This window comes from Pezoporus wallicus, unplaced genomic scaffold, assembly GCF_028554395.1.
Source record: "Pezoporus wallicus isolate ANWC-B61680 ecotype Strahan unplaced genomic scaffold, APGP_CSIRO_Pwel_v1 contig_2871, whole genome shotgun sequence".
Taxonomy (NCBI): domain Eukaryota; kingdom Metazoa; phylum Chordata; class Aves; order Psittaciformes; family Psittacidae; genus Pezoporus; species Pezoporus wallicus.
Window position 1 is genome coordinate 4,423,856 of NW_026640775.1, and position 23,989 is coordinate 4,447,844.

General features: G+C 43.5%; 2 protein-coding genes across 2 annotated transcripts in view; both read left to right on the plus strand.

Annotated features, from left to right (window-relative positions):
• PAH (phenylalanine hydroxylase) overlaps positions 1–18,385 on the plus strand; it is a 38,689-nt gene extending 20,304 nt beyond the window's left edge. The window contains exons 4-13 of the mRNA XM_057420487.1: positions 2,170–2,258; positions 4,447–4,514; positions 9,193–9,389; positions 9,746–9,881; positions 11,173–11,242; positions 12,597–12,653; positions 13,668–13,763; positions 14,086–14,219; positions 17,107–17,222; positions 17,840–18,385. Of these exons, the coding sequence (XP_057276470.1) occupies positions 2,170–2,258; positions 4,447–4,514; positions 9,193–9,389; positions 9,746–9,881; positions 11,173–11,242; positions 12,597–12,653; positions 13,668–13,763; positions 14,086–14,219; positions 17,107–17,222; positions 17,840–17,883 (1,007 nt within the window). The 3' untranslated portion in view covers positions 17,884–18,385. The remainder of the gene's footprint in view (positions 1–2,169; positions 2,259–4,446; positions 4,515–9,192; positions 9,390–9,745; positions 9,882–11,172; positions 11,243–12,596; positions 12,654–13,667; positions 13,764–14,085; positions 14,220–17,106; positions 17,223–17,839) is intronic.
• A 3,279-nt stretch (positions 18,386–21,664) lies between these two features.
• The window catches only part of LOC130605197 (tyrosine 3-monooxygenase-like), a 31,063-nt gene continuing 28,738 nt past the window's right edge, over positions 21,665–23,989 (plus strand). Inside the window, exons 1-2 of the mRNA XM_057420481.1 lie at positions 21,665–21,862; positions 22,728–22,965. Of these exons, the coding sequence (XP_057276464.1) occupies positions 21,665–21,862; positions 22,728–22,965 (436 nt within the window). The remainder of the gene's footprint in view (positions 21,863–22,727; positions 22,966–23,989) is intronic.

Here is a 23,989-nt window from a genome sequence, read left to right on the forward strand (position 1 = left end):
AATCCCCCACTGATTTTTCTGCATAGCCTGGAACCTTCAGGTCATGGTGTGTCCCTGAAGGTAGTGGTTCTTCACTCTAACACTGACAAATCCTTTGCTGTGGGGTTGTCAGACAGCTTTATTTGCCAGTGCCTAATCCAAAAGTTATCAGTATGCCTCACCCCAACCTGATAGTGGTGAGTCTGAAGCACTAAAAAGTGAAGCAGTTCCTTCACCATCGCACAAAGCTCAGTGTCAGAGCTGGGGGATAAACCCAGTGCCTGGCTGCCATATAGAAAATTGGGGCAGGATGGCTTGGTGTGCTCGCCCATCAGATGGTGTGAGTAGTGACTCCTCTCTAGGACTCAAACACACCTTTTTCTACTCTGACTAGTTTAACTCAAGGGGTCGGAGGTGCAGGAAGGGTGCTAACAGCAAGGTGAGAGAGCATTTCTGGAGAAACACTGCAAAAGGAGTAATTTTTTTGGGACGATCTTCCTGGGACTGCTGCTGCCATCTAGTGACTTGTTCAGGTCTGTTCTGTAGGGCAAAGCACTCGCGTCCGCTGCTCGGGAAGAAGGGACCAAACCCCATTTATGCTGGGTGGGAGCATGGGGTTTCTGCAGCCAAGGACCTCTCCAGGCTGGCAGCCACCAGACGCCTGCCCTCCCTGCCCCTGCCCGAAACAAACTGAGGGCTCCGAGGAGAAGTGTTGGGTGGTGGTAGGACAGTAGTAGGTCAGGGAAGGTGGGCACTCTGTGTGGGGCTGAGCTGTGGCAGCCCAAAGCATGCCCTGTAAATGTGATGCTGCTGCTCTGTGCAGGTGCCTTGCAGAAACCCAGTGCCGCAAGTGCCCTCCCTGTTGTTAGATTCAGTACAAAGCAAGGCTGAATAGTCCTGGATACAGTGATCCTCTTATTCTGTAGGTGGTCTGTCAGGTCTGGGATGAGCCCCATCAGCAAAGCAGTGCAGGGAACTCATGCAGCAGCTGCTGGCTGGGTTTCAGGTTCACTTGGCATAGCCCCCAAAATCAAATGGGGAGGTATGGCTGAGTGGCAGTGCTCTCAGCTGAGCAGAGAGCCACACAGGGGAATGAGCTGTTTTCCAAGCATTGACAAGTGGCATCCATCTGTGCAAGAAAGTCACTAAATGAACTGCAAACATGTTACTGATAGACTGCTGAAAGCCTTTGGGCTTGGACCAGCAGGCTTATGCATGGTATTAGTGTTGAAGTTCATGTTGCTGACTTTTACTCAATGTGGGGACCATATGGGATATGACTGCACGCCCTGCGCTTGGAGTACATCCTTAGGTGGAGGTGTTGGCACCGGAAAAGGAGGTCTGACATGGTACGACTGCCCCATGTACCTCACGAGCTGCAAAGAGCCTTTCCTTGTAGTGCAATTGCCATGAAGTCACTTGCTTTCTGCTTTCCCCTATCTGAACACATCACATATGTGAAGCTCTGTGATTCTTCCTTGACCTCCACCTTATGTCCTTCTGTAAGGGGAGGACCACATGGGCATTACATGCTGTATAGTCAGTGTGGTCACATTTCATACCCTGAACTGTGCTCTAGGCAGTGTGTATAGGGAGTTACTAGGCAATAGAGAACCAGACCCAAAATGTCAGTTAAATGAATGCATTATTGCATAATGGCTACAGTAATACAATGCCAGTCTGAAGTATTAGGGTGCCATTCATCATTTTATTTCAGCATCCTAGCTTAAGTGAGGCCACCAAGTAGGTCTTTCTTAGAAAAAGATTTTCGGAGGGTCAAATAATCCTGTATCCTTCTTGTTGTGGGGCTTCTTGCTGTTCCTTTAAAATGGCTGATTCCAGCTACTGTGAAAGGAAGCACACTCTGGAAAAATTCCTACATTTTGGTAAGCCAAGAAACCAGAATAATAAACAGAAAACCATAAACATTACAAGCCAGCTCTGTGCCAAGAGCTAGACATTCCTGATGCTCTGTATTCTTCCAACAGTGCAAAACAGTCACAAATTCAAGACAACTTGCAGGGTTTGCTCTTGCTTCCTGTTACAGGGAAAGACCATTGCTGCCCAAAGAATTTAGACCTTTGCATATGTTTCTTTATATTTATGATGAAAAGAAGGAAAGACCAGAAAGCAGGCCCAAACCAAGTAATGAAGAAGCATACCACTCTCAATTTCTTTTCTGTTTTGCAGTGCCGTGGTTCCCAAGAAGTATCCAAGAGCTGGACAGGTTTGCCAATCAGATCCTAAGCTGTGGAGCAGAACTGGATGCTGATCATCCTGTAAGAAAAAGAGCTTTATGTTTTTAACATGCTTCTAGTTATTGGGACAGATGTTTCTCTCATTTGCACTTGCTCTGCTGTCAGACAAACCTAGTAGACTGTCTCACATGATACAGAAAAAGAAGAGTACCACATTTGTAGGGTCAGAACCAGCCCAATCCCTGGTTATGAAGTAAATCAGACTACAGGTTGCTTTAATTTGGGCAAATACCGGGAGAACTTAGTAGTCACCAGAGCACAAGGCCACAACAAGGGCCTCTAGCTTTCCCATGTGGCTCTGACATGGTAACTTTAGACTCATTTTGAGAATCACTAGCAACTTTAGAAGCAGCATATCAGAGCCCAGAGATAAGAAGACTGTATTTTTTTTCATCCTTGATTATATATACACGATTGAGCTTAATGCCTTGTTATGTGGTTGTTCAGTCTGACATGATTCTTGTATTGTGAGACACAACAAAAGAAAAGGCCCTTGTTTCAAAAAGTCTGTGGTTTAAATGGTAGGGTCAGAAAGTTTTGTTCATTGGTTTAGCTGATAAAAATAAAATATTCAGCATTTTTTCAGCTTTTCCAGATACAAGAACACTTTCTGCCTCTATTCCCTCTCCAAGCAAACAACAACTTATTTTCATTTGTCAAAACACACTGAGTTCCATGCAGTGCAACAGAAATTGCTGCTATTAGCTTAATTGAGATAGGGTGATTATAAATAAATTACATGCAGTGCAACAAAAATTGCTGCTATTAGTTTAATTGAGATGGGGTGATTAGTCATTCACTACCTATTGCTTAACTTGAGATGTGTTATGCATCATGTACAATGATTCATGATGTTCCGCCTGGTCATATGAAAGGCAGAATGAAAGGAGATACACTGAGTCAATGGCCCCCTTGTGTGTCATGCGGGAATAGACCAGGATTGTATTTGAAAAAAGAAACAAAACAAAACAAAACAAAAAAGATGTTAAAAAGAATGAAGCATCTCTGCTCCAGTTCCTAGAATTAGTTAGCAGTTTATGCCTTAAAAAGGAAACACAGCTGCTGGAGTAAATAGGTGTGACAGTACATAGAGTGCATAAAATAGAAATTAAAGGAGCCTGTGTTTTTATTGGTTAAGTGATATGGGATTTAATCATGAATAGCTCTATGCCAGGCTAATCTTGCACAGCACATTTTTAGGCCACTGGCTGCCCCTTTTTGACATAAAATGTTGGATCCCTACTCCACTTCAGCTGCCTCCTGTACTTGGTTGTAGCTTCGCGGTTGCTCAGTCCAGCTGTGCTGAGCACTACAGAGATGCGTTCATGAACTGCCGCAATGCCTAGTGAGTTGCTGCTATTTGCCCTGCAGAAGGGTGTCCTAGCTTGGAAGGACTTCCCTCTAATTTAAGTGGTGAAGACACTCCTAGCCCTGAGGAAATTTGAGTCTAAATAGGAGGCACACTGGGATAGGAGAATGGTTATCCTAGATGAAGATTTAGAGACTGTATTTCTCATCCCTGGTTTTGTTAGTAATAACCTGAAAAAGTCAAGCTCCCCACCACAAGGTCTAGTAGACATTCTCTGTAGTAATTAAATACTTTCAAATGGTTGAATTTGTAGTGCAAATAGGGTGCTTTTTTTGGCCTGGTAAGTGCCTACTTTTGCTCTAACAGTTTGAAAATGAGCACCTCTAAGTGCGGTTCATGTTGAAAATCTGCCGAAGAAGTCTGACTGAGTTGGTGAGTGTCTTTCTAATTTGTCTTAACTCTGCTCCTCTAGGTCAGCCCAGCTGTGCCAGGAACTGCAACAAGCTTCCTGAGAAACCAGAAGGACACGGTTATTTGAGTGCCATTAATTCAGTGTACTGCTCCCAGGGGAGCACCTTGTTGGCACTGTAAAGGAGCATGTTTCCTTTGTTCGTAGCAAGCAGAAGTGAGAAAATGAAAGGACTTGAGGGATGAGAGGTGCAGGGAGACTGTGGCAGGATGGTTGCTCTGGTGGCTCTGCAGACTGGGAAGGAGTGGAGCTGGGCAGGATGGAGGTAGCTTTCCCACTCTCCTTCCTGCACTTCTTGGACTGCACTTCTTGGACTGCACTTCTTGGACTTCTTGGACATGCACGTAGCCATGACAGAGGCTGCTCATTGAGAGGGAGGTAGTTCTCTGTTTGCATTTATATAGGGACTCACCATTCCTGTTTCTCCTTAGGGGTTCAAAGATCCTGTGTATCGGGCCCGGAGGAAGGAGTTTGCAGATATCGCCTACAACTACAAACAGTGAGTGCTCAGTGTATGGGGAGAAAGTAAGGCCACATCTCCTTCCCTCTTTTTGGGCTTTCACCCTCCTGGTAATATGTATTTTTCCACAACTGTCCTTTTGCTGTTGTCAGCTGTAAATCTGTCATGTGTTTAAATCTTCCTGTTCATGCATTTATCCCCAAATTGCAGTAAAACAAAAGTAAATTGTTCCAGGCACACGTTCAGAAGAGAACATCACCTCCCTTCCTTCCCCACAACACCCCTCTTCTCCAGCTTTGTTGTCTAATTAAGCATCAGACTCTGTTGCTACTACAAAGACCTGAGCTTTGAATAAAGCCGTTTCTGTTTTTTTCCCCATTAAATCAGAGTTGGAGGAGGAGTGCCTGTCATTTACATTAAAGCAGGAACTGCATACGCTATAAAAATAATGAATAAGCTATGGTTCTGATGCTAATCCTGTGCTCGATACACTTACCATGTCTGACCAAGCTGCAATCAGCAATTTGGGCTCTCATTTCCTAAGAAAAATAAATGGAGATGATAAATTCAGTTATAGAATCATAGAATCATAGAATAGTTAGGGTTGGAAAGGACCTTAAGATCATCTAGTTCCAACCCCCTGCCATGGGCAGGGACACCTTACGCTAAATCATATCACCCAAGGCCTCGTCAACCTGGTCTTGAACACTGCCAGGGATGGAGCATTCACAACCTCCCTGGGCAACCTATTCCAGTGCCTCACCACCCTTACAGGAAAGAATTTCCTCCTTATATCCAATCTAAACTTCCCCTGTTTAAGTTTGAACCCGTTACCCCTTGTCCTATCACTACAGTCCCTAATGAAGAGTCCCTCCCCAGCATCCCTATAGGCCCCCTTCAGATACTGGAAGGCTGCTATGAGGTCTCCACACAGCCTTTTCTTCTCCAGGCTGAACAGCCCCAACTTCCTCAGCCTGTCTTCATATGGGAGGTGCTCCCATCCCCTGATCATCCTCGTGGCCCTTCTCTGGACTTGATCCAACATTTCCATGTCCATTTTATGTTGAGGACACCAGAACTGCACACAATACTCCAGGTGAGGTCTCTCCAGGTGAGCAGAGTAGAAGGGCAGGATCACCTCCTTCGACCTGCTGGTCATGCTCCTTTTGATGCAGCCCAGGATACGGTTGGTTTTCTGGGCTGCAAGCACACATTGAAGCCGGCTCATGTTCATTTTCTCATCCACCAGCACCCCCAAGTCCTTCTCTGCAGGGCTGCTCTGAATCTCTTCTTTGCCCAACCTGTAGCTGTGCCTGGGATTGCTCCGACCCAGGTGTAGAACCTTGCACTTGTCATGGTTAAACTTCATGAGGTTGGCATCAGCCCACCTCACAAGTGTGTCAAGGTCCCTCTGGATGGCATTCCTTCCCTCCATCTTATCAACCGAACCACACAGCTTGGTGTCATCGGCAAACTTGCTGAGGGCACACTCAATCCCACTGTCCATGTCAGCGACGAAGATGTTAAACAAGACCGGTCCCAACACCGATCCCTGAGGGACACCACTCGTTACTGGTCTCCAGCCGGACATTGAGCCATTGACCACAACTCTTTGTGTGCGGCCATCCAGCCAGTTCTTTATCCACCGAGTGGTCCATCCATCAAATTGATGTCTCTCCAATTTAGAGACAAGGATGTTGTGTGGGACAGTGTCGAACGCTTTACACAAGTCCAGGTAGATGACATCAACTGCTCTACCCCTGTCCGTCAGTTCTGTAGCCCCATCATAGAAGGCCACCAGGTTGGTCAGGCAGGATTTCCCCTTAGTGAAGCCATGCTGGCTGTCACCAAGCACCTTGTTGATTTTCATGTGCCTTAGCATGCCTTCCAGGAGAATCTGCTCCAAGATTTTGCCAGGCACAGAGGTGAGACTGACTGGTCTGTAATTCCCCGGGTCATCCATTTTCCCCTTCTTGAAAATGGGGGTTATATTTCCCTTTTCCCATTCGTTGGGAACTTCACCTGACTGCCATGATTTCTCAAATATGATGGCCGGCGGCTTCACAACTTCATCTGCCAGCTCCTTCAGGACCCGCGGATGGATCTCATCAGGACCCACGGACTTGTGCACGTTCAGATTTTTAAGATGGTCTCGAACCAGATCCTCTCCTACAGTGGGCCCAAGGTCTTCATTCTCACAGTCCCTGCATCTGCCTTCCAAGACTTGGGTGGTTTGGTCAGAGCCTTTGCCAGTGAAGACTGAGGCAAAGAAGTCATTCAGAACCTCAGCCTTCTCCAAATCCTGTGTAGCCAGTTCTCCCGAGAGCTTCCTGAGGGGGCCTACGTTCTCCCTAGTCTGTTTTTTATTTGCTATGTACTTGTAGAATCCCTTCCTGTTATCTTTAATACCTCTAGTTAGAACAGTTAGAACAGTTAGAACAGGCTTGCTTGATTGCTTTCAGTGATCAGATCTGGTGGAGATAAAATTCTGTTCCCAAAATCACTCACACATTTATATCAGTACTATTGGGCCTGTGTCTTGCTGGGACTGGAAAAATTGTGATTGCAAAGTATAAACTAACATATGTTGTACCTTTGTTGCTCTGCTTTTCGCAGTACTGCGATAAAAAGATAGTCCCTGAGCCAAAGAGCTAATAATTTAATCTCAAAATGAGAGGCAAAATTGGACTGACTGACGGAACGTGAAAAAAAGTCAGGTGAAAAAAGTCAGGTGAAAAATCAGGAGCACAGTTTAAAACTATAAAATTTGGGTAAGACTTTATGGTCAGATGTAGTTGGATCTAATGCCCATTTATAGGTATCCCATAGAATATTTATCTTTCCTGCATAATGGGTAGCAAATTCTGGTCTCTAGTTTGCATGCTTTCACCAAATCCTACATAGAAATAAAACAAAAATCATGTTATTTCCCCCCACCCCCCAAGATTAAAATGGAAACCATCTTATGGAGATGAAGCCATTATATTCCAAGATATAACTAATTAATATTTAGTCTGTTAGCCAGATACTCAGACACATTGGTAACAAGCTATACAGACCTGGACCTATGTCCCAAAAGCACCTTTTATGTGAAATTACTGGATTTTCCAACTAGGTTTTTCCATACCAGAGCAGTAAGTAGGTTGTCATGCATCTGGGCTTCTGGGGCTTGTGGAAAGAAGGCATGCGTTTTTGTGACTTTGGGTGTTGATTCATGAAGGCCTAGATGGACCTATGATGCGTCTGCCCTGGGTGTTACACATGGCAGAAATGCCTTTCAGGGTCTACTGTGGGGAGGGAGAGGTCAAGGAGGTGTCTTCAGCATGGAGGGAAAGAGATGCAAGAGAACTTGGCAGGAGGAGAGGGACATCCAAAGTTATAAGGCTTTGTGGGAAGTATCTGAAAAGGCAAATGTTCTTAGCTTGTGAAGGTGTTACCCTGCTAGAAAAGTAAGTTGGGTTTGTGGTTGCTTGTCTTGTACTCTTCTTCCCACCATCAATTTTACTCTCTTCTGTGCCCCTACTTTTGTACCTCTTCTCTCCTCTTTCCTACTGCTGTTTGTCTCTCTACTCTGGCTTTGCTCTTTTGCTTCCTCTCCTAATATATTTACCTGTTGGTTTTGTTGAATGCTTAATTTCCCTGACTTCTCTTTTCTTTGCTTTTAGCTTGCCTCTTCCCTCTGCCTTCTGTTGCTTCTAGCCCTGTTGATCCCTGAAGTATTTTAATTGAAATTTGAAAGGTTTCTAAGCCATAGCTTCCCCCTGTAACCCTGGAAGGTGTTTGAGGATTACCTGGGAGTGCTATAGAAGAACAATCCCCAGCAATCTTCATAATTCAACATGGTGTTTAAAGCTCCACAGATCAAGGAGGGCTGATACAGAGAGACAGAAAATGATGGTGTTCCAGAGGAGCTGCCCTGCGGCTCAAGGAAAAGAAGAGGGAGTGGGAGATGGTGGGGTGTCATCAAGAGTTTAACAATGGGGTCTCTGGGGCTTGGAAAGCTCCAGCATTATTCCAGCAGTGATGTTAACCCTATTAAGTTACTTAAAACCCTTTGATTTTTCAAAGCTGTTGGATTCACCTATGGCCCTATCATTATTGCAAAGGAATTGGATATTCACAGGAGGCCAAACTACATTGCTTGTGATTGTCTAATTCCTTCTAGCTTCAACATAAACTAAGCACATGGAGGCCTGAGGGTGGGATTTGACTCAAAATTGCTCATTATAATTATAAAAAGTCAATCTGGCTGGATTCTGCATCTGTTAGAGCATAAAGTACCGATCAGAATTTCTTTGCCCCTCCAAGAAACAGTTTTTTAGTTTCCCTATTGTAACCAAAACAACTAATATAATGTGTATTAGAGCAAGAAATACAGCGACTGCACCATATTTAGAAATGCAAATAAACTGTAACCAACAGACAACAGATACACTTAGAACAACTCGCTAAGACAAATAAGCATGTACTTGTTTTCACCACAGTAACGCAAGGTATTCTCTAAAGGCCTAAGGTCACCTAAGGTCAGTAAAGACCTTCCCAGCCTGTGTCTAGGGGCAAGTGAGGCTCCTTTTACACCTGCATGTCAGATCAAAAGCATCTCCTCTCCTGCACCAACACCTTACATGCCAGTCCATGTAATGGTCCTGAGTATGATGGTGGCGACATAAGACATTTTCTCTGTTGTTCTTATGGAGTGTATCCTTTTTCTTTTCAGTGGCCAACCTATTCCTCGAGTCACCTACACAGAAGAAGAAAGGAAAACTTGGGGCACCGTCTTCAGGGAGCTGAAGAGTCTCTATCCAACTCATGCTTGTTATGAACACAATCACGTGTTCCCACTGCTGGAGAAGTACTGTGGCTACCGGGAGGACAACATTCCCCAACTTGAGGATGTTTCCAAATTCCTGCAGAGTAAGTTTGCAGCATATTAAAAAATACCAAAACAAATCAAAGGCCTCAGCTGTCAGTGGGGTGGTGCTTCCAGAGATGGAAAAGTGGTCCCTGCTTTAACACAGGCTCCCCACAGTGCTTGGGGGAGCACTTAGCCTATGTCACATGTCCCTTTCTAAACCTTCCAGGGGAACAATGGTACAGATGCTCAGATACTGTGATGGTGGTACGCATGGGCAGAAAATTCCCTGCTTTTTCAGAGTTAAGCTCTGTTTAACATAAAGAGAGCAAACAAAACAATTAACAATCTTTTTCCACTGTGAGGAGTCTGGATAAGGATAAATCAAACACATGACACCATTCTTTTGTCCCTTCAGCCTGCACTGGATTTCGCCTGCGTCCTGTTGCAGGCTTGCTCTCCTCTCGGGATTTCTTGGCTGGGCTGGCATTCCGAGTGTTCCATTCTACACAGTATATTCGCCATGCGTCCAAGCCCATGTACACACCAGAGCCGTAAGTACTTTGGCACAGAAAGTGTGTAAAGTTGCAGCAGGCTAAAACGAGGGTCAGCCCAACTGATAATAACCATGTGGAACTCTGGAGCACTCTTGGGAACAGAGCTAATGGAGAGCAGCCAAGTGGCTGCTGTCTTCTGAAAACATTTTTTGGAAGATTTCTAGTCTTTTTAACAAGCTTCATCCTCTTCTGCAAGTTCTCTTGGGATGGATGAGACAGTTTTGCTACTGAAAGCATGCTTGTGTGGTGGTTGGGATGCAAGAGGGAGCAGTGTACAAAGGCATTTAGCACCCAAATAGTGGCGTGAAATCTAGTGCAGGAATGACTCAACATGTTGCATGCAAGCTTCTGGCACTAAGATAAAGGAAGACCAGATCATTGATCCCTTCTTTTTTTCAGTTTTATGCTGTAATGTTTCTCTCCGTCCCTGTCCATTGTCCTTTTCCATGTGTCATTTTCAAAACAGTTTTCTTCCTCTGCTTCATGTTATTACAATTCTTCCTCCCCTCCCTTACCTTTACTTTGCTTCCTACTTCTTCCCACAGCCTCCTTTCTGTCTCTATTTTTCTATCCCTCATTTTTCTGATTTTCCTCCTTACATCTGCTTACCCCATTCTCATCCTGCACAAAGCCATGCTGAAATGTCTTCCAAAGGCCTGGCCCTCCTGGGAGCATCTTATTCCTCTCCCCTTTCCCTCTTACGAAATCACTTCTCTGTCTTTGAAAAATCTAGTGGTCTTTAGGTGAGTTCTTCCCCAAATATGTTTGTCAAGATGCCACTTGTGATGAAAATAGTTTGACCTAAGGAAGGGCAAGTTCCTACATCTTAGTGGGAGGCTGTGCACCTGAATGTGGACTGGAGTTGAGCTCTTGATGCAGATGTTGACACCATGGTGAATTGCCTTAATAGCCTAAACTTAGTCTAAAGACATTTGTTGTCCTTGAGATTGAAAAATCCATGCTCTCTTTTGTGGGCTGTTTTCTTTCTGGGCTTTCCTGAGCTGAGCAGGCAGTTGAATGGATGGTTTTCTTCCATAAGCATAAACAGATAATATATCAACCTCCCTCTGAGGGATGCATGATAGTAGAAGTACTGAAAACGTTGGAGTGTGTATGCTTTTCCATCACAAGAATAATTTTGGAACATTTTCCCATGATTCTTGAGCATTATTTGATGTTAGAAGGAAATGCACTGCACTCTTGATTATGTGCTGACTCTAGGGCATTCATCCAGCATTGCTGGACTTTTACTAATTTAAAGTTATTCAGATGTCATGTTTTCCTGCAGTGATATTTGTCATGAGCTGCTAGGACACGTGCCTCTTTTTGCTGATCCCAGTTTTGCTCAGTTTTCCCAGGTAAGTTACTCAGCAATTATAATATTTATATAACTGAACACACCAGGGACTTGGTAATTCAGAGGATGAGCCAAGAGCTATGAGTTTTGGGGTGGATTCACCTTTAAGCATACTGTTTAAGAGTGGCTGAGGCCGATTTATTTATTGCTTGAAGTCTTGACACAAATTGCTTACGTGAACTCATTCACTCAAACTCCAAAAGCCTGTCTTCTGTGAGCTGTTTTTTTGCAGGCAGACCCTTTGAAAAGCTATCATCTAAAAACCCTTTTGTAGATGTTGATCCTGCTGAGCAAAGTTAAATGGCTCATGAGTCAGATGAATTATTGCCCCACCATGCAGTCTAAATGTTAGGGAAAGTGGAGGGTTTTTTTTTGTTTTCTATTGAAGCCACAGAGGTCGCTGAGTAAAGTGAGGAATTGCCCCAGCTGCAAGCATGGGAGAAGGCTGGAGAGGACCTTTCTCTTTGGTAGTGTTAACATCTTTGGAAAACAAGCCAAACCTCGGTGAAGGAGTAAACTTTTGGCTGCATCTTACCATGAAAAGACACAAAGAGAGAAGGAGGAAAAAAGGAAAGAAGAAAGAATAAAAATGAAAAAGAAATAAGAGGGAGAAAGGAGGGAAGAGGTAAGGGAGGGAGGGAGGGAAGGAAGGAAGGAAGGAAGATAGGAAGGAAGGAAGGAAGGAAGGATGGACTTTTTGGCTCACTAGGATTTGACATGGTGATGTCTGTTCCCATGCTCTTGGTGTGTGTGTGTGGGGTGCTCCAATTTTTGCATTGCGCAGTCCTCACTGGGGCAAACCAAGAAAGGAACTTGGTTATATACAGTCTTTTGTGGCTGTGTTCTGAATCCAGCTACACCTCCTAGGAAAGTCTGCATTAACGCCCAAGGTATGAATAAGTTCTTTCAAATCATGCCCGTCATTCAGAAAAAGTATCTCATTCAAGACTCCAGAAAAATTCATGCAATCACAGTCCCACAGAACAAAGAGAAATATTTAAGGTGTGTGGGTGTGATTGATTTACCTCCTTTTGACCATATCATTCTCTCAGATGTGCATTGTATACTTGATCAAAAGCCTGTCAAAGCAAGAGGAGAATTTTATTTGAACTCAATGGGCTTTGTACTGGGCACAAAGGATCATGCCTTGTAAATAACATTTGGACAAGACCCTTTGTTCATTTCTGGAGAGATTTCTGGTTTCAAGTTGATGTTGCGTGATAGGAACATGTCCTGTAAACATTTGTGTGTGGTAGTAAGCGATGGTAACATTTAAAATGTGAGAAATTACATAAGACAAGACAGGAAGAATGTTTGTAATAAACAGCTTGAAGAATAATGGTTTATTGTTACAGGAAATTGGACTGGCATCTCTGGGAGCTCCGGATGATTTCATCGAGAAACTTGCTACGGTAATTTAATAAATGAGGGTTCAATTTTCCAAAGAAGTGCCCTATGTTGTCTTAATTCTGCTGCCACTGAAGTCACTGATGGAACTCCCATAGAGCTGAATGGAAACAGAGTAAAGCCCATGATTGGAAAACCCCACCCTGAAACAGTCACATTAAAGAAAAATAGCTTTGGCACCTCTTATTCAAAGTGACAGATCTGATTAAACACAGAAGCCCAGACAAGATTTCCTCCAGCACAAACATATTGGGCAAGAAGAGAGTACATGTTACTACATCCTCACAGGAAATTTCAGGAGACAGCTTCTATTCTACCTGCAAGTGTTTCTTCTCTTCCACGCTGCCAGGTAGATAATGTCCTCTGCAGTCAGTGTGGCTCACCTGAATCCTACTCTGAGGCTGCTGAGGCCCAGAGTTGCAAACTTCTAATAAAAACAAGGGTATGCCTCTAAGATTAGTGTCCCCAGCACCAACTGACCTGAGCAAAGCATTGCACCATCTTCACTGCTTTGAATACATGAGGTAGTTCTTCCGAGCCAGAGCAGGTATCCCTTCAAAATGACAGACCAAGAAACCAAGCTAGGCCACACACCATCTTCCTTCAACATTGCACTAACAGCCCATTCCCTCTCTTGCTGCTGCAGCTAGATGCCTTCTGTGTGAAACGGGACACAAACTTCTGTCAACTAAGGTTCAAACTTCAGTCAGCCAGCCAAAATGAAATTTTATTGCCATAGTTTCATTGTCTATTCTCTGCTGACAAATGTAAGCACAATAAAACACAACTGTGTTTGTCAGGAAACTGAACTGAATCACAGACACATTGAGTCTAGCACTGTGCCCCTTCAGGAGAAGAATTTCAGTCTGTGGGGACATTGATTGTATTTATATAGTTGATATTTGACACATGGCAACATTTTAAATAGAAACTTAAACTCCAAATGTAATCAAATCAATGATGAGCACCTGTTCTTTTTGGTCAAGGAATCATATGCTTCTGACTAATTTTCTTTTTAGGTTTATTGGTTTACAGTGGAGTTTGGACTATGTAAGGAAGGCGACTCACTCAAGGCATATGGTGCAGGGCTGCTGTCTTCATTTGGGGAGCTGCAGGTGTGTTCCATAAAACAGCATTTCAAAGGTGTTTATAATTGCTCAAATTTCTCTTCTGAATGTCTTCAGATCCTTATTTTGCTTCATACTTTGTGCATAGAAGTAGCACAAAATGTCATACTTCACTGAAGAGTTCTAATAAATATGTCAGTGTATACACACACAGGGGACTCATTTCTGCTTCTGTCCTAACAAGTGACATTGTCATTGTATTCCACAGGAGCAACCCTTTCCTGTCTGAAACTGGGTGGTATTCAGGAGCTTTATATTTCTTTCTTAGCACTTCTAAACTGAAATATATTTATTACCTTTTTGCTTGTAGTATTGTCTATCAAGTAAGCCTGAGATTCAGCCTCTTGTCCTGGAAAAGACTGCTGTGCAGAAGTACCCTGTTACTGAGTTCCAGCCAATCTACTATGTTGCTGAAAGTTTCAAAGATGCAAAAGAAAAGCTAAGGTAATCCAGTCATTCCAGAGAAGACCCAGTTTTCTGTCCATTGCCAATACAGTGGATCCCATTGCCATAATAAATCTTGGATTGACAGCAACATTTTGAGAGACATTAGAAAAAGATGTGCAGTGCTTAAAGAGATGAAGCATTTGTTACCTTATGCATAAAGCCAAGAATTTGTGGTTAGTTTAAGATTTCCTGTATAACCAAAATGAAACAAAAAATTATTAGTCCAATAGCAATGATACTAACATTTAGGATCAAGGCTAACTAACTAATATAGAGCAGGTGTCTAATAATATTACTATAGTTAAAAGTTCTTGTAGAAAAAATATCCTAGTATCTACTTCTTTTCTCTGTCTTTTGTGCCTAAAGTAAATAGTTTCGGTCTTGTGGTGGGGGATGAAGTTCTCAAGCAATCAGCATCTTCAGGTCTTCAGAGCAGGACTGTGATGTTAATTAAGGGAGTTCCTTCCTCTCTTTTGCAAGAAGGTGGCTGGTGTGGATGTTTTCTTTCTTTCTCCTCATCCCAAGGTTTCTTCAGGGCCATTTTTATGTTTTCTGACATGCTTTACATCTTGCTCTTTCTACATAGGTCTGCAAATCTGTGTTAATTTACTATTTATGTTAATTTTTTCTTTGTCCTTTTTTCTCCTCAGCTCCTAAGTTTGCTTTGCTGTGAATAACTGACCAGTGGGGAGTTGTTGATAGCCTGGGGACCAGCATTCTATGCTCATACCTTTAAGGTCTCTGTTATCAGCACATGCTTCTTTATGGTGCATCATTACTTTAGGTTCAGACTTAGTTCCCTATGTACAGTGTAACTACTTGTGATTCCTGCCTATGTGAAAAATATTTTAAAAAGACATTGTAGCGCAAAATTATTGAGAATTAAACAAAACTAAAACAAATTAGGTAATAGCTACATGGTCATTAGACAACTGTTATTAAAGCTAAACAAAACTCCAAGCAAGCCTAATAACCCCAATCCTGAGGCCTGTGTGGTTACTTTTATACCGAGCCTCCAGCTTGTTACCAGCCATGTGTTTACAAGACAACAAGGCTACACAGTAAATCTTTCAGTCATTTGTGACTGAAATACAGATACAGTTCAACAAGATTTTGAAAAAAATGGTCCAGGTTCAGCTCTGGTTCTTGAAACAGGAATGGCTCAGATTGTATTTGGGGTTCAGCTTGGGTTCTACCTCACAGCAGTATTTTTATTCCTGTTTAAGAAAACCAACACTGTATTTCTGGATGTTAGTCAAGCTACTGGGGGTTAGCCTTAGTTCGCACTCAACAAATTTTTCACATGGAGATGCCACACAGGGACTTGTCCCAGGCCTACAGTGTCTTCTCTTGCTTTCTTTCTCCCATTCACAGATAAGCACATACTGACGCCTAAGACATTCTGCTGCCCCAGGCTTCCCAGCTCTAAGGGCTTCCTAGCTACCTCCCCTGCTGCTTCTTCAGTCTTCATAAGCCTACAGCATCTCCTTCTGCCCTTTTCTCTGGTGTAATACCTAAAAAATATGGCCTTCTCTTCTGGTTTGTGCTATTAGTATCTCGCACACAGTTTCTATCATCTTCTCTGTATACTCTAACTGAAGAGCAAGTTCCCTGAGAAAGTGGAATATGCAGCCTTACTCTGTACAAACTATCTTGGAAATTCTTTTATCTGTTTCAGTGACCAAATTGGAAAAGTGGTTTAACTGAAATAGAGGTCTGCAGGTTGGTCCAATGCCTCTGTCTGTGGCTTGCACCTGGACTCGTGTGTTTGTGTGTAATAGAAAACCTCCCTGAAAAATTATTCTGAGGCTGACCTAAAATATTTCAGCTCAAGGCACTCATCTTCTAATTAGGATCTCACCTTCAGCTGAGATTTAGGCAGTCTGGCTTCTAAGGTGGATCTCTCCCCTTAAGAAAAACTGGACTGGTGCCACGGAACACTTTCATCATAGCAAATATAATTTTTTCCACTGTCACACCTTGTGGCTTGCTTACACTGAATTTTGTTTGAGACAATGGCCTTAGCTGATAATAATTAGGGCTAAACTGAAGGAGCAATGTGGCGGTGGCACCCAGCGTATTCCACTGTTCTGGACATAAGGGATTTACCATGCTGAGTCACACTCTGTATAGTGGGGCTACATGATCAACTCCTGCGTGCTTTCCTTCCTCTTTCAGCAATAACTTCACTAATCCAAAGCAGATACATAAGCTAGTATCCTGCTGGGGTCTACAAGGAGCCTGGAACAATAGCTCTGACTCTGACTATTTCATCCCATTCAGAGTCCTCCTTTCCACAGTTCTGTGATTATGCAAATTAATGTTTTCAAAAATCTTAATACTTCTGCCATGGAATTAACTATTTTACTGCAGGGAAGGCTGCAAATAAAGGGTGGCAAGAATGCTGGTTTGCTCCATTGGCTATCTATCTCCTATCTTTGTAATGACCTAGAAGCCACTACCAAACATGCCAGAAGTTAGCACTCTGCTTGCTCCTTTTATGCCACAATGGCATAAGTACTTGCCCTTATTTTCCCAGAAATTGCAGATTTCCTATATTTTGCATTACTGAAGGGAAAATGAGGTTTTCAAGTTTGGCAAATCCCAATAGCTACATAGTTGGCCTATATCAGGAGCAGCATTGCCATGCCAATAGCATAACTAATCATGTTTGGAAAACAACAAAGGTAGTAAGGGCAAATGCAAATTCAAGTTTATTATAGAACGCTGTAGGTCTCAGTTGACTCAGCAAAAATTTCAGTTATTTGCTGTCATAGATTTTTTTATTCCCCTCATCAACAAATGCACACACCGAGAAAAGAGTGAGTTACTGAAAAAAAAGGAGCTTTTCAAGTTTGTATGTGTTTTTGTATTTTTGCCTCAGGAAATTTGCTCAAATGATCCCTCGTCCTTTCTCTGTTCGGTACAATCCCTACACGCAGAGGATTGAAGTCTTGGACAATGCAAAGCAGCTGAAGAACTTAGCTGACACTATCAATAGTAAGGAACTACAGATTTGTTTACCCTGACTTCCTCAAAACTTGGATCAGAAATAGAAACCACAAACCAGATTTTGTTTGGTTACATTTAATGCTTTGAGCCTGACCAAGATAAAGTGGCACACATCTTCTTTCTCGTGCAAAAATGCTTCCTAATTCTATTCAAGATTCAAAATAACATTTCCACTTGACTGTAGTTTGTTACATATGAAATACCCAGTTTTGGCGACAGTGCTAGAAAAGTCCAAAAGGCTTTGCAATGGATTCTGATGGGTGGCTCTATCTGTTCTCAGTAAAGAGCAAAAGGAAAAGCCTGGCTTTAATTCCATTTCCTTTTGCCATTGTAGCCTTTTTCCTGATACATTTGCCCCCTAACACTGGCTAGCCTGTGGAGAGCCAGCACCCCTGATCCCGTGAGCCATCCTTGTATGGCTGATGAAGGCAAAGGCCTGACTCTGTAGACCTCATTCCAGTAACACCCTAATACACGTGTCCAATCCAGCACTTCTTTGTTCACCTTACTCTTTCAGGGAATGAATGATAGAAAGGGTAAATATATACAGGAGTGTTAGAAACAGCTAGCTGTAGAATTAACTGCTTTGATTATTTCCTTTGCAGGTGAGATGGGAATCCTCTGCAATGCCCTCCAGAAGATAAAATGAAGATTTGCTGTAACATACCAGTCATTGCCTACTGCCTAGAAACTGCCTTGTGCAGCCCCAGTCTTCATCTAGCCTCTGTCTATTATCTTCCTGTACACTGCATGAATGCCTATGGTATATATCTTAATTTCTAGAGATTAGCAAAAAAACAGACATTTGCAGACGACCCTTGACACTTTTAGCCTTCAGACACTTATAATTTTTTCTCACTAATGCATAAAAATGACCTTATTTTTGGGAATCTGGGGAAAGCCTCCGTAAGTCTTGTGCCAAAGGTTAACAGAAAAGAGAGATCTCCACCATGCAGAGCTATAGTCTGCTGCAGCTGTGCGGCTGCATTACCACACTGGGCCCACAGGCAGACTAATCCACCTTGCTTTCTCTCAAAGTCATTCTCCCCTCAGTCCCTCACTTTTGTGCAAGGTTTCTGTGGAGTCCCAAGCTCTACACCTTTCAGGGGGTATACATATACTGCTTAGCCCTCTGTACCTCTACTTTTACACTTGCAGAGCAAATTAGCTTTAACTAGTACAACTAACTTGCATTTTAAACAGTACTTATTCATGGGAGGATTCTTATTTCATGCTTAAGGAAAATTCATGTTGTGTAGCAAAATGCTTTTTGTATTACGTAGCCAGTGTAACTCCTCTTTGTAAGGTAACCACACAGGTTGTTCAGAATTAAATACCCAGGTAGGTGGGAATGCCCATTAGAGGTGTGTGCCGCAATACAAAGAAAGCTTTCTTGGACTGACTGACTATCACTCATCCAGAAAAGATCATTAAAGTGCTATTAAAAAAATGTATCTCTTGACGTGTGTAATTGCCTAGAAATATACAGCGAAGCCTTGCTTGCTCTATCTTTTCATTCTCTGTAAATCTTTGTATGCTACTTTGACTAACCTATCCCAAGCTAATCCGGTGAGTAATCTTCCTCTCTTCTACCCCACTGTGATCACATTTCTTGATCTCCCCATCTCCAGCTCCGTTTAGGTGATTAGAGAAGCCCTTTCACTAGGCTTTTTTTCTTTCCAGTGACCTTGGCCAAGGTCAGTGGTGGTGATGGTGGGAGGGCTTGTCAGCACAGGTGACACAGGGAGGTGGTCTCCTCTGGGTGTCTTAAGATGCCTAGATCTGGCAGCAGCCTGGAGAAGGGACACTTCATTCCCCTAAGGGCATGGAAATTATTGAAAGAGGGATTAAGCACAGGAGGGCTCCACAGGAGTGCATTATTTGAAAACCTGTCTCTTTGTGGCTTCAAACTATGCTGGCAGAGAAGACTTTCTTGATGTTCAAATGTAACCATATGAATTAATCTAAATAAACAGAAATACTAATGCCATATCCATCTCAAATTAATAGCACTGAGGTCATACAGTATGGAGACATCCACAATATTAACAAATCAAAATTGGGCAGGTTATTTGTGGTGATCAGCCATTCAAAGCACCCACTCCAGTGGCTGCAGGAGAGGTGTGAGCCTACTCTTGGTCGGGAGAGTCCCACCTTCTGCAGGGAGAATCTGCCTGTCCCCATGTAAAAGGATGACATACTGTGCTCCCATCCTTTTACAACCCTTTAAACTGCAGCACCCAGCCTGAGACCTTTCCTCTGCACTCCCAGAGGTCCCTGAAAGTGCTGAAATTAGGACTCCAGAATGTCTCATCAGAGCTGACTTACATCATGAATGAGACCTTCCTGGGCCTGTTCCAAGCATGGATTCAAGGTTGTATTGGAGTGTCTATAGGCTAGGCAAGGACATTTAACCACCTGGAGAGCCAGAGCTTTCTGTGCTGCTATTGCAGCGGGCTACAAAGCTGTGCCGTAAGCTCTGCCCACATTCTGGCTCTATAAAAAAGACTCAATTCATATGCAGAACTATGATTAGAGCTGTATGCTGTACAAACACGTAGAGACAGGACTCTCACACTACAGCATAAAAGACAGCCATAGAAGCCTGATGTCCTTGATCTGCCTGTACCTGTGACCAGTGTCTTAAACATGCATCTTGAGCTTTATGGCCTTCACATACATGTCCACATGTAGCTGGAGTAGGAGACCTTGTGCATTTGTTGTTTGTGCCATGGCTGTGGCCTGGATGTGGGGATGCATGGGAAAGACCCAGTTTGGACTCACATAGACTCTGCTCGGCTTGTTTTCTTATGCCCTCTCTTGTCTCCACTGCTGGGGGTATGTAGGAGGGGGAAGAGCCCTTTTCCCCCCTTAAGGCACCCCTCTTCTTCCCCTGCCCCATCCAGTTTGCAGCTGCAATTCAGCCGCCTCTGAAGTGCCCCGTTGCCCTCCCGGACTTCACCCGGGACATGAGCCGAGCCAGGCCGGGGGCGGGACGACCGGAACCGCCCGCAAAGCGGAGGGTGCCAAAGGCCAGAGCCGGGCCAGGTTCAGCACCGCGGACAGCTGCCTGCCCTGCCCCACCTTGCCCGACTCTGCCCTCCCCGCGGGCAGCATCCGGACCTGGAATAGGCCCGGACAGGGAGCATCTCTTCTCAGTCTGGCACTCGCCATGCCCTGCAAAGCCCGCAGTGCCTGAGGTCTGCGTGGGCTGATGTTCCTCAGGACACTGAGACCTGCCTTCTGGGCATGGTGCTCCAAAATTCACCTGGGGTTTGTCTGTCTCAAGCCAGGCAATAATGGTGAAACTGAGATCTTCACAGTGCTCTGTTTTGGGCAAAGGGGAAACAAGGTGCTGCCATGGTCTCTGGAGAACAAAATTTCTCTGCACTGTCTTTATCTTTTCTGGCCATGGAGGAGGCAAAAGCAGTATAGAATTGTGGGGTGTGACCCAGTCACAGGATCAGGTAGGGGCACATAAGAAGTGGCTCCATCTGCAAAGGGAGGACAAAAGATAGTCTTCTCTGTAGATCTGCAAGTTGACTTTCACAGGGGTTCCAGCACACTGTAACTTGGGGTATGAAGATACAGGTGCTCATACCCAGAAATATGCTTGTGGATGTCAAGGGATACCATGCCCTGGCAAGAGCAGAGCTGATGCCCACTCTGAGATTGCCCTACTAGCTGTTAGAAAAATGTGACCGTGGGCTTTTTGAGAGTCTACTTCACTGGAGATAAAATCATTACAGAAGTAAGTTCCAAAAGATGATCTAAGTATAGAGGCAACACTCAGCTCTTGTAGGGCTAGGACAGAACAGGTCAGACAGACCTTCTGGGCAGAAAAAGCTAAGAAGTAGGCAATAAACTTTGAGTCTGGCTCAGGTCTCTCTGGCACTCCCACAATGGTGTCTGTGCAGAGGGAACACCACTTGGATTGGGCTGGGATTTGGGGGAAGAGGCCCTTTTGTTACCTGAAGGCATGGTCAATGCAGAGAGGGCCTCAGTGAGTTAAGAGAGGATGGGAAGGAAGGGCAGTCTCAGGCATTATGCAGTGGAGTCCTGACTAGGAGATGTAAATGGGGCTCAGGCTAATTGCCTCTCCACAAAGGAGCCAATCTCCAGGGTTGAACAACTTGCAGACACCTTCAAACAGAGCAGGAGGGCCATGCTTTGAAGTTACCCAGAGGAGGAGGGTTATCTTGAGCTCTTGCGCACATCCTACGCAGGAGGTTTCCCTTGATGTGACTGGCATGGCTAACATAAATGTCTGTACACCTAACACAGTATCAACCAGTTTGCTTCCCTGCTGTCTGGCAGCTCTGATCTTACTACCCATGTAGACGCATTGGATCTCCAGTCGCACCACCTCCCCTGGTCATTGCTCTGCGAAAGCACTCACATCCTCAGGCAGTTTCCACTCAACATCTCCAATGAAGACTGACTTGGTGGGGATCTCAGGCCAAAAGGAAGAGGCCAGCAAGGAGAAGGAGATGTGTGGCATAGAGTCATTGAACAGGCGAGGCAGTCTGGGCTCCAACAGGGAGGATAGCAGAACCACTCTAATCCTGACCCTCACCCTCTGCAATGTCAGGAAGATTGAGCTCTCTAAGGCAGTCAAAGTCTTTGAGGTACAGACCTCATCATTCTTTTCCTCCATCAAGCCCTCTCTTCTGCCACTATTGCCTTCACCTCTCCCACTCTGCATCAACCCTCTCTCATCCATCTCATGCTCCCTGCCTGACTTATGCCTCCAGTTGCCTTCCTCCTTTCTCATTGTCTCTATTTTGCTACAGCTGCTCAGAGAGGTCAGCTGTTCTCTCCAAGTTAAAAAGGATAGTGCTCTGGAAGGAGGGAGCAGCTGGACAGTCATTTAGAAGAATCAGCATTTTATTTAAGGGCTGTTTAGAGCAGATACTGATCTGTTATTTCTTTCCAGCAGTTGTGGTGGCCAGCCACGACTAAACAACAGGCCAGCATTTCAAGCACTCAGATTGTGGGGATGTTAGAAGCCAATGAATTTTCTCTGCATATTTGGCAAGGAGATCCAGAGAACAAGAGCTGTAAACCATACAGGCATTATATATTCTGGGCACTTGAAGTGTCCCTGCCAGGTGCTCACTCTCATCTGTGAAAAATGAATAACTGAAAAAACAAGTATTGTATATGTTACTTATTTTTAATTGTTTGCAATTATTTAATGATTATGGTGTCATTATACATCAATAGATCTGCTTTCATTCTGCCAGGGTTTTAAGAGTTACCCAGCTACTCATTTGTTATTTCTGCACAGATGGAATGCTACAGTCAACAGCATCTTATCTTTCATCTCCATCTATCTCTACCTAATTCTACGGTATTTAATTTTTAGCTCTGCTTGTATTTTAGCTCCTAAACTGGACATTATTAAGCTTCATCGCTTAATATGCACTTTACTTTAAAAGACTTAATAGCTCTTTTAGTCACCTTTTAAAGACACTGTAGAAGTGTATCTAGACTTATCTGGATTTTCAGTCTTTGGAGAAGTTGCATCATACGAACATCTGGCTCTTGCAGACTTCTGAAGCTCAGATACATCACTTTGAAACCAGACGAGCCAAGAAGCCCAAGAACTCTGCTGCTGATATGCTTGATATTTTTGTTGAATGTGAAGTTCACAGTGCTGATGTTAGTCCCCTTATCACTTCCTTAAAGAGAGTAGCAGAGGATGTGAGAACTAGCAGAGAAGACAAAGGTAAGAAACATAAGCATCTGCTAGTGCTGTTTGGTTTCTTTTTGGAGTAACTTGTTAAGCTTCAGCTTCCTAATAGTAATTTAATTTGTTTGGCATGCAGGTGAGTGTGTATTCATTTTTCTTCACTGCATGACTTTTTTCCCTGAATTGGGATACTTCCCAATGGGAATGATGTGGAAAGAGAGGCACTTTGTCATAGCCTGTGGACTTATGATCAGGTACAGGTTTTGAGGAGATATGGCCATAGATGGCAGGGCAGGCATATTGCATGCAGTATGGCACAGCCGAAGACATAGGCTCAGAAAAAATTTCCAGGTAGGCTTAAGGCATCTGTCAGACAAGTTATTTCTTCCTTCTTATTGCAGAACTGGCCATAACTGATTGAAAGAACTAGAATTTCCCAATATCAGTGTGTACTGGTAGACTTGTACTTTTGAGAGCTGTCTGTGCTTTGATATACTATAACAGAGCTATAGCTGAATTTATCATTCATTTGCCAGAGATTCCTGGTCTCTTGTCAAGTATGAGGTTAAAATGACCCCAAATGGACCTTTCCTGAGCTGTAATGCAGCATCTGTCTGACCTCAGAAAACAGTCTCAACTTTGTCTTTTTTCATTAATATTTTAAATTCATTAGTTATAAATGCTGGCACTTAAAATGATCACAGTTTATTTTGTTCACCAGAAAAGGTCCTCATTTGAGAGGAAAGAAAATGTTTGGAAATTCAGCTAATGTTATAATTCTGGGGGGTGGGGGGTGGGGGGGGCGAAAGGTGCCAGAAGGAAAAACTTGAAGTCAGGATACTTCTTGACCTGTTTTATTTTTAGAAATTTCTTGTTTTCCTTTTAAAATGTTTTCATTTTTAAAGGTATAAAAACTTAGGACTACTTTTTAGACAAAATCAAAACATTTTCTTAAACCCAAAATGTAGAAATAAATTTGTTTTTCTGTGTCAAACAGAATACCTTGTTTGGACTAAAAGGAAATGTTTTTTTTGCCCTTACTACTCATTAAAAGAGTGGT